At 37.9% G+C, this 10,176-nt stretch overlaps 1 protein-coding gene across 1 annotated transcript in view; it reads right to left on the reverse strand.

Annotated features, from left to right (window-relative positions):
- Nucleotides 1–427: 427 nt before the first annotated feature.
- phf12 (PHD finger protein 12) overlaps nt 428–10,176 on the reverse strand; it is a 26,821-nt gene continuing 17,072 nt past the window's right edge. The window contains exons 7-13 of the mRNA XM_015387944.1: nt 8,729–9,443; nt 5,190–5,291; nt 4,956–5,102; nt 4,776–4,871; nt 4,159–4,241; nt 3,923–4,061; nt 428–1,599 (exon numbers count right to left, since the gene is read on the reverse strand). Coding sequence (XP_015243430.1) covers nt 1,148–1,599; nt 3,923–4,061; nt 4,159–4,241; nt 4,776–4,871; nt 4,956–5,102; nt 5,190–5,291; nt 8,729–9,443 — 1,734 coding nt within the window. The 3' untranslated portion in view covers nt 428–1,147. The remainder of the gene's footprint in view (nt 1,600–3,922; nt 4,062–4,158; nt 4,242–4,775; nt 4,872–4,955; nt 5,103–5,189; nt 5,292–8,728; nt 9,444–10,176) is intronic.

Consider the following 10,176-nt stretch of genomic DNA (forward strand, 5'->3'; position numbering starts at 1 on the left):
CTGTTTCAATTTGCATGTTTCCAAAACAAAAACAGGGCTTTGTTTGGCTACTGTATAAAACCTCAAACTCAACCCTATTCCAGACATTTTGAATTGAAAAAGCTTCATGGATGGGAAGCGAAACGTCTTCATACTTGGAAACAAAGTCCAGTGGATTGCTCTTAACTCTTTTTTTTTTTTGGAATGACTATGACCTGGATGACTGAGAATCTTCACTAAAATAAGCAGAAACATATTGTTGGGTAAAAGGCAAGGGCCGATGGGTCCCCTCCAATCAGTGTAGATTTTGTGAATACCTTATCGCTATACCTAGTTCCATCTCTCCCCTCCATGTTGTTGAAGTTTCTGAAATCAACAACAAATCCTTCTTGATCAATCTGCAGGTAATTTATCCTCAATAAAAAAACTAAATATCAGGTGGTTGTTAAAAAATCTTTCTGTATTTACAGTTTTTTTTAACAGACAAGCCAATATAGACCAAGAATGCATATATATATACAGAGCAACACATGATGTTAAAATGAGTGCTAAAACTATATGGTATTGACAGATGAACAAGAGCAGAAAGTACATAAGAACAAGTTGTATCACAAAACTAAAGGTAGTCTACACGTTATCTCAATTTTCATGGACTGTACAGTAAAAAAAACAAAAAAACATGGTAAATCTACATGGTTTCAAAGTTCCTCTAACTGAGGAACATTGAATTCTCTACATTTACAGTATGTTTACATAGTGTGTAAGCATGTATGTTTACATAAATTTATAACTACCTGTGGTGCAAAAGCAGCAAAACAAACAAACATAACAAAAACAACGCATGGAATACTAGCAAAAGGTTTACTGCTAAATGATTCTGACCGACACAGCAAGGTTATATTACAAATAACTAATATATAATGTAAAAAGTAAATAAGCTCAAGTAAATCTTTTCCCAAGGTACTAACAGTCTCAAGTGAAAACAAAGTTACTGTCAGTCATTCTCAAACAGAAGGGATTGTCAATAACACTTCAAGTTCATGCAAATATAAACAATTTGAAATGGGGGGATGCGGCTTTTACGGCTGACCGTCCTGCAATGTAGTTTTCTCCTTTTTGTGACACTGAAGGTGCAAAATAAAACAGAAGAACACATGTCCCGTACATGTTATGGAACGGAGTTGAAGCGCAGCACGGGCACTTGGTGGGGAGTAGCAGACTCGGTGTCTGCCTCATCCTGGCTGGAGGGGCTGCTTACCATGGCAGCGGTGGGTGGTGGGGGTGTGGAGGTGGAGGCAGGAGCAGCACTTGTCATACCATCACTGCTCAAGGTGGAACTTGTGCACCAGGAAGGGTGAAGAACAGCGTTCTCCTCCTTTGGCAGTTCGTCGGCATACTCTGTGATGCTGAAGACGAATTGAAGGCAGCCGAGTTTAATGTAACTTCCATGGTGCAGGAGAGCCGTCCCCTCCCAGCCTGCACCGCTGCCACCTATGAGGCTGGAACTGCTAACTTTACAGCTGCATGCCGACTCCACGCCGCCCCGAGGCTGACTGCTCATCACGCCCCCAGCTGGCATAAAACCAACCGCCTTGTCATCCTCTCTTTTCTTGCTGCGACCTGGAAACATCACAGAGTTAGACTGAGGGGGGCTGGAAAATGCCAACATGATAAAAGCAACTGTAAACAGCCAACATTTGCATACTAATAATTAGTCAGCAGATTTAATTTCTTAATTTACTTTTCAGAAAGCACCAGATAAAGTTCATGTTGCATATTAGACAAAAAAAAAATTTATTGAAAAAAACAAAACAACATTTAAGCAGCTTCAGAAAGTTATCCTTATTTTCATTCAATTACAATTGATTTATTTTGGAAAGGCACACTGATCAACAACAAAACAAAATAAAGAATGTAATATGAACTCGTCATGAAAATGTTCCCCACATTGCAAATAAATCAATCCTTTCTGAAGGAAGGATGATCTCTCAGCAGCAATTTGGCCTTTATAATGTCACACCAGTCCTTTCACTAAATCAGATTTATGTCGGTTCAATTCAGCATCAAAGGGGCCAATGGCGACTTAACGCTTTATAGATGATTTGTTAAAATCATTTTATTTACTAAGAACACACTAATCTGGTACTATACATTTATGCTTACTTATTTTGCTCTGGTATTATGCATTTAATCTTACTTTCTTATTTTACATTATAACTTATTTCGCATGTTTAACCACTATGTACACTTAAAAAATATGCCTCTATTTTATGAAAACCTCATGAAATACTGACGGGTTAAATTTAGTTTGCTATCCTCCACATGCTTTAAGGGTCCTGTCACTCCTTGCCGATTTAGCCAGCGTATGCCCGATGAGGCAGAATCTCCTAAAACGCTGAACTTTCTGTTTTTTTTTTTCAATTTTGAGCGTATACATACAGTATTCATAACGAGTCCAGAACTTATGTCCAACAACAGCCTAAGTTATGCATAACGCCTGGCAGCGTAACGGCCATGATATGATGCACAAGCATCATTTCACGGGCGTTACGAAGCATCAATTAAAGCTGCGCAGCGATGCACTCACCCAAACAAAACAGAATAAATAAAAAGAAAAAAGAAAGAAGGTTTGCAATTGCAGCAGTCTCACCCTATGAGTATGGAAGTGATTTGTTACCATATTTCAAATGAAAAAGCATTTCCAGAAATGCTTTTTCATTTTAAGAATGTGGCTGCATTGTTTGACTCAAAAATGAAATTAGTAATCAATCATCCTGTTTGCATTTTCATTTTCTTCTTTAACACTGCTCATCCTTTTATTTGATTAAAATAAAAAATAAAAAGACATTTGAGATTTATTTTTCAAAATGTACCCCAGCTAATACATACCAAAATTAAATTTGAAATGTAAAATTTGAAAATGAAAAAGCATTTCCAGAAATTTCTGACATTGTTTATGAGTCAAACAATGCAGCCACATTCTTCAAATGAAAAAGCCGTTCTTGAAAGGCTTTTTCATTTGAAAAATGGTAATGATTCGCTTCCATATATGATGGGGATGCAGTCTGCAGGAGAAGCTATTCATAGGTATGAGTAATTTACATTTAACATATGTCAACGATCTAATAACGTACCTGTAACTTATGGCCCATGTATGAGTAAATGCTTCTCTACGTATTTGCCATATTTCGACATGTGCCAGCATGTTTCAGAATGCTCATAACTTATACAACATTGACCCATAACTTATCCAACATATGCCAGCGTTTTGGCCAGATTTTCAGTACATCAGGCATACGCTGTCTAAATCGTCAATATGTGACAGGGGCTTAAAAAAATCCCAATAACTCAAAAGAAAAACTTAAAATCTTGTTTTAGATGATTGTTAGGTTCAAAAATATAGGTTCATAAAAGAGAAACCGAGTCCACACAGAAGAGGGATTTTTTAACGGCTTCTGCAGAAGGAGAGAGCTACACTCAGCTACATCTACTCTCTGACTGACTTCCTCTGCACAGCCCTTTTATTAGCAGATCATAACACATGGGGTGGGTTACAAAATAGAGTGTTCTTCTGACAAGAGTCATAGGACAAAATGCTCCTCTGATTGAATAACAGAATTGAGTGGTCTTCTGATAACTGTGATTATCTTTGCACAAACATCAGCAATTCTCTACCACCGTTGCATGACAGTTTGCAGTAAACAGAGTGAAGCATCTCATTTCTCCAATGTTCCATATGTACAAACATTAACTTTATAATCATCATTGAATAAACCTAACAATGATGTCACATAAAATGGCCATTTTCATTTTCCAAACTATCAAGAAAGTTTCAAAAGTTTTTTTTATTAGTTGCAAGAAAAGTTTTATAATATACAAGTTGTGTTTTTGGCATTTCATATTATGTGAGGGTTTAGCTGATTTTAATCACAGAATAACTTACGGATTATTCCTTGGACCCTGGCTACAAGGCTGCTGGGTGGGGGCGGAGAGGCCTTCTCAGAGAAGTCACACGAGTAAAGGACATTATCCACTGTTGTACCATGTTCGCTGTAGTTGAGGAGCTCATAGTGCTTTGTATTCTGTATGACATACAAAACAACAAGCAGATTTGTGAGGCCTGCATTTCACAGGAAAATAAGTGCAGTACAAGAGGCAGAGTCTGACAGCAGCTCATACCTCATCGTAGAAAATACAGGCGTGTTTTCCCGATATGAAGTTGCAGTGACCGTAGTTCGTAAGGCACACATCCATGTCGGCACCTTTTAGAAAAAAAATGCATTGAGTTCAGGCAAAATTAGAACACTGCAATTGCAATGCAAAAAATACAATATTTAACGATGTCTATTCATAGAAAGAAAAAACAAAAACTTTTCGTTCATTTAAAATGCACCATAAGTGTATCCAAAATCCCCCCTAAATACTTTTTAAATAAGCTCCGACATGAACTAATAGCTCGTTCCATCCGAGCCTGAGGGGTTTTGGTTTTGGCTGAAAAAGCTGATTAGTCATGTGAGGTTCATTTTTTTTTTCCAGGTTAGGATCTATTGGAAAAATGCGTTTCCATCTTCCCTCCAACGCTCGCTCGCTCCACCTTGAGCGAGGGTACATTTAGTCATGAAATATTCTAAGTTTATTTGAATTTTGCAGATTCCATCAAGATCTTCAAAAGCAATAATTGAAAATGTGCAAAACAAAACAAGGTTGATGGAAACCTGTCCAATGAGCAGAGATGAAGACAGCTTATGGAGCAAACTAGCAACCTGATATAGTTGGAAGCAATCTGTATGTCTTACCAGATCCTATGTACAATGTCCTGTAGCACATGTTTACAGTCTCTCCTCTTCCTGCCAGAGGATAGAAAACAGCTCGTGCCTGCACCTTTCTCTGACCTGCAGAGAGAGCAGCTATCGTTTTAACCAACTGTTAGTGAAAATGAGTAAAATGTAAAGCATAGAAGACGGAATCCCTCATACCGTCATGGTGCGGGGGAGGGATTTTTGAGGAAGTGCTTGAGGCTGGAGGAGGAGGTGGGCTGAGAACTTTGGGGGGGAAGAGCTGTTGGATCCTTTGGTAGGCCAGGAGCTTAATCATTTCTGCATCCAACTTGTCCAGCTCAATCCCTGCACATCCACAGACATCAGCACAAGGTAAGACGCCATAGCTTTACCTGAGTTACCATGACAATTGTCATTATTTGAGCACCTTACCTGCTACGTCTCTTGCACTGTTTATGAACGTGGAAAGGTTTGAGTGAGAGGAGAGTGTACTGGGCACCAATGAGTCCATCAGTCCAGAATCAACTTTTACATCTGTGGAAGATAAAATTGGGGGGGGGGTCAATTATTTTTCCTTTAATAGCAGCAGTAGAACAAAAGTTAAGTCTGCTAACAGGCTGTGGTGCCTTTTTACTTGACAGCTCTAGCCATCAGTAACAGCTAGATTTAGTCTACAAGTGTCAGATAAAGGTTGATAAAAAAAAAAATGCAATTGGATGTAAAAGGGATGTAAGTTACCCATTAGTGGATTAAACTTACATGATTTCATCGACCAATTAACAACATTTTAAAAGGTGCCTGTATTTAACGTATTTTCACGACTATAAGGCGCATATAAACGTCTTTTTTCCCCCCCTCAAAACGTGCGACGCGCCCTATAGTGCGGTGCGCCCTATGTGTTACTGCGGACGTTGTTGAGACCGCCATGAGAACGTTAAAGGGGGAAGTGTGGGCGTGGATTGTGAATAAAAGAACAGGTATGTGATTTATGCAGACCATTGTTGTCATAACAACCCTGAAGATGGCAAAGAGACACGCCTATGAAGCACAGTTTAAACTGAAGGCTATCAGCTACTCAGAGAAACATGGAAATCGAGCAGCCGCGAGAGAATTCAAGATTAATAAAACAAATGAACACTGTGCTTGCTGTTATTCCGGGAGGTCTGACAAAGGAACTTCAGCTGCTCAACATCGGTGTGAACCGGCTGTTCAAAATAAGAATGCGAGCGGCGTGGGAGCGATGGATGAACGACGGAGACCACAGTTTCACGAAAAGTGGAAGGCAGCGCCGGGCAAGTTACGCCACAGTATGCGGATGGATTGTAGATGCTTGGACTAACGTGTCTGCTGGCCCTGTTGTTGGAGCTTTCGCAAAAGCCGGCATCATTTCCGAGGAGCCGCACGGCACGGAAAGTGACTCTGACAGCGAAGAAGGGGAAATTAGCATGTCTGATTTAGCGCAGCTGTTTAATTCAGAAACAGAGGATGATGACTTTGATGGGTTTGATTAATATTTTGTAATAAATACATGAATAAAGCACAAAAATACTCAGTTTTGCTCCCGCTCTATTTTTAAATACGCAGTAGAGGTATTTAAACGTAGTAGAGGATATGTACCTGTATATAAAACCCGCGCCCTATAGTCCGGTGCGCCTTATGGTCGTGAAAATATGGTAATAGGAAAAAAAAGGAGGTTTTTCCATCATGCGGAGCTTTCCATAACAAGATAAATATCATTTTTTACAATATGCTGAGTTTAAAACAAAAAGTAAATCATACAACATTTTTATGTATTAAATACTGAACGATAAAAACAAAACAAGTTTTCTTACACATTATTTAACTAATGTAAATAATAAACAAATAATCAGATAATTAAATTTTATGATCGCTGAAAACCAAGATCATAATCAAGATTCCAATACGATTGCCAGCCCCACTAAGCTGTCTGCGTTTTTAGAATTTTTTGATTTGAAAATAATGTGGGTAGATTGTAGATTATTAAAGTAAACAGGGGGATGCATGCCGCTAAGCAACTATAGTTGTCATGGTAACAGAAACAGAAGTGTAGAATATTGTTATCATCCTTAGCTGTCCTGTAATGTGGTGACTGGGGATCTGTTCATATTTGTTGTTTCGAGTTGATTCTTGTTGCGATCAAGGCAGCAGTAGTTTGATATCATCTTTAGAATATATTTTCAGCAATAGTTACAAGTGGTGTTGACCATTTATCATTGTGATTTGTAAACACAGAGTTTCAAGCAAGTGTTTTCTACTAGGTTTAGACTTAAGTTTCACAAAAAAAAATAAAGGGGTCAGTAAGAAGGAAACTGAATCAGCTGTAACAACTCGTAGCGCTAGTAAAAAAAATAACTCGGGGCTAATATGGCAATTTTGGCAATTCATCAGCTGGTAGTTAAAAAAAAAATCTGTTTGAAGAGATTATGAGAGCTGAAGTAAATATTTTTACATCTGTAAATATTTTTTGAAGACATGATAGTTAGATTTAACTGACATCGGATAGTGATAACACAGAAAATGGGCATCTTTGTGTCTGACTAAAAACATGGACACCACTAATTGGGATGTCTTCTTTTGCCTTTCCTAATGCAACCCAGATAATTAACCTGGGTCCATTACAGTCAAAGACTTCAACCATTTCACCATGGGGACTGCCCAACCCCCAAAGAAACATCATTTGTGCTAAAAAATAAACAACGGTTACCAGCATCTGTCACCATTTTTAGTAATCGCTTGCTCAGAGTCTGACAACATTTAGAAGTAGTACAATTCTACAATAATTGTCCAGCCAGTCCACATCAGATGATCTACAGAGCCCACATGGTAAATTCCTGTAAACAAGTCCGTCTGTTAGCAACCGTCTAGATGGAATTTCTAAAAAGTAGCGGTTTCAATGATTGATTACACTATAGGTATTGCATGTGGAAAACCAAATATCAACCTCTGAAAGGCAATGCTTTAGGTATTACTAAATCGACATAGTTCCATTTACAGTATTAGAAATTAAACTTTAACGTTTGTTGTAAGCAAAAATTTAACTCTTACAGGCAATATTGTATGACTTGTAGCCATAATTTTTTAACCATATTCAGTGGGAGGAATTGTGCTATAAAAAGGGCAACTGGAGGGTAACTAAGGCATGATGTCAATGACACTCATTAGGGGCGGTCCGTTAGTGGGCATAAATTAAGCACTATATATAACAGTTTTTATAACAAACAGCCCTTTTTTATCATTAGATAGTCACTAACAGACGATCAAATAAGTGGTTAAGAAAAAAAAAACTATATCATTGGCTCCAGAATGCTTAATGGATTAATAATTAAAATTAAACTAGAACAATTTTTAATGATAAATAAATATCAGCACAATTAAGCACACTTTTATACAATCTAGGCAAGACATGAAAAAAAAACGCCAACCTGATTCAAACAGTTTTCACTCACAAAAAAATATAAACAGTTGACTATTTGATGCCAAGTTATTACTACAGAGTATTAGGGTCAAAGTAGAGATTTTTTTTTCTTTCTTAAATACGAGAATTAATCAGAACATTTTGAGAATAATATTGTAACATAAAGTCATAATATTATGAGAATAAAGTTGCAACATTAGGAGAATAAAATGCTCGGAGCTTTCTTTCTGAAACGGGTGTCTTCATTCTCGTAATTTTTCAACTTTATTCTCATAATATTATGACCTTTTTGTTGTGTTAAAAAAAAATAAAAAATCGAAATAAAATCTCTAGCCTGGCCCTAATAAGTTATAAAAAGCTGAGCCGGGTAATAAATTAATAAGCTCTTATTAAACTAAAGTCTCCAGAGTATTACCTTTGAAGACATGAAAAAACTGCATTTTAGGCATTCAAACCAATCTGACCACTTTGATAAAGAAGTATTTAATAAAAAGTTTTTACTTTGCAAGAATTTCTCAGTGATGATGATATTTACCTGGTGGCAGCGATAACTGTCCCTGTTTAGTGGAGTTGGGCTTATCGGTGACTTTTGGTGGCGAGTCTGGCGAGGAGCTGCTGGTGATGCAGGCCGGCGGTTTTTCATCGCTGCTCAAACAGTGCTCCTGAAGCTCCGTCTGGCTCCTGTAGTTCTGCTGGCTGTTGAGTGGCCAAACTGTTGGGCCTGTGGGGCAGTTCTTCTGAATGAAGGCTTTAGTAGAACTCTCTGGATCTTTTTTAACCGTTTCCGTTCCTATGTGGTTCATTGTCGCTGAAGGAATATCTGTCTCCAAGGATGGTTTTGTCATAGTTTTTAGTCTGTGTTGAAGGTCAGGCAGCTTGCAGGGGTCTGAGGCAGCCTTACAGTCTAGGGGTCCATTGGCTCTTGAGGGCTGAAGTTCTGCCAGAGGTCCATTCGGTTTCCTACATTTCGGACAAGGTGCCAAGCTGCACTTACAAACTCCCAGCTCTGCTGTTGTGTTCCTGGATATAAAGGCTCCTTCTGGGGACTCGGGCATGACGCAGGGCTTAGAGCATGGATCATGGGAGGTTCTTTCTTCACTGGCCTGAATTTTGATATCTTCTGATGCAATACATGTTTTTTTACTCTCAAATTCGGCCGGACTTTCTGTGGATGCAGCAGATCTGACCTTCTGATTAATGGATAAGTGTCTCATGATGCTACATTGGAGTGCAATGATGTCCTGAAGCCACTGTTGATTAGAACACAAACATGCTTTAGTTGTAAACTGAAGTGAACTTAAAGTTTCTAATGTTTTCTGTATGGAAAACTCAACAATTATTAATCACCAAAGAATTACTGATTTTCTTCTAGTTCAATTTATCGATTATTTTACCTAAACTATTCCACACAATCGATTTAACTTAAAAATGACACAGAGATTTAGCTTATGTTTATCTTCTTAATCGGCTATATTACAGCTTTTAGGAAAAACAAGTTAAAAAGTTAGTTTAAGAGACCTTTTTTGAGTAACAAATGAGGCATTTTATAATCTTATAAGCTTTACATATTTCTTCTCACTGGCAAAACCAAAGAAATGTAGCACATGCTTACTTATTAAATGCTGTTAAATACCCCAACCTACATGTGCTAAATATACCAAATATACTATACTATACAATTTATTCAGAGGATAATGTATTAGAGAAGCAAAATATTCTATTCAGAGTCCACCATAGTAGCTGATTCTGATACTTATGCATAAAAGCTGATACTTTCATGCATAAGGTCCCTTCACCAGAATTCACAGCCTTTAGTATGAAGCTCACAACTAAGGTGATGTAACCATTAGGGATGCACAATATAATCGGCCCCCTATCGGTATCGGCCTTAAAACTGAATATCGGACATCGGCCACCCCACCGATATTTAACCCGATATTTGATCAGCTTCTGAGTTTCTAAAGAAAAAAAAAAAAAAAAAAA

Source organism: Cyprinodon variegatus, unplaced genomic scaffold, assembly GCF_000732505.1.
Source record: "Cyprinodon variegatus isolate N-32 unplaced genomic scaffold, C_variegatus-1.0 Scaffold408, whole genome shotgun sequence".
NCBI lineage: Eukaryota > Metazoa > Chordata > Actinopteri > Cyprinodontiformes > Cyprinodontidae > Cyprinodon > Cyprinodon variegatus.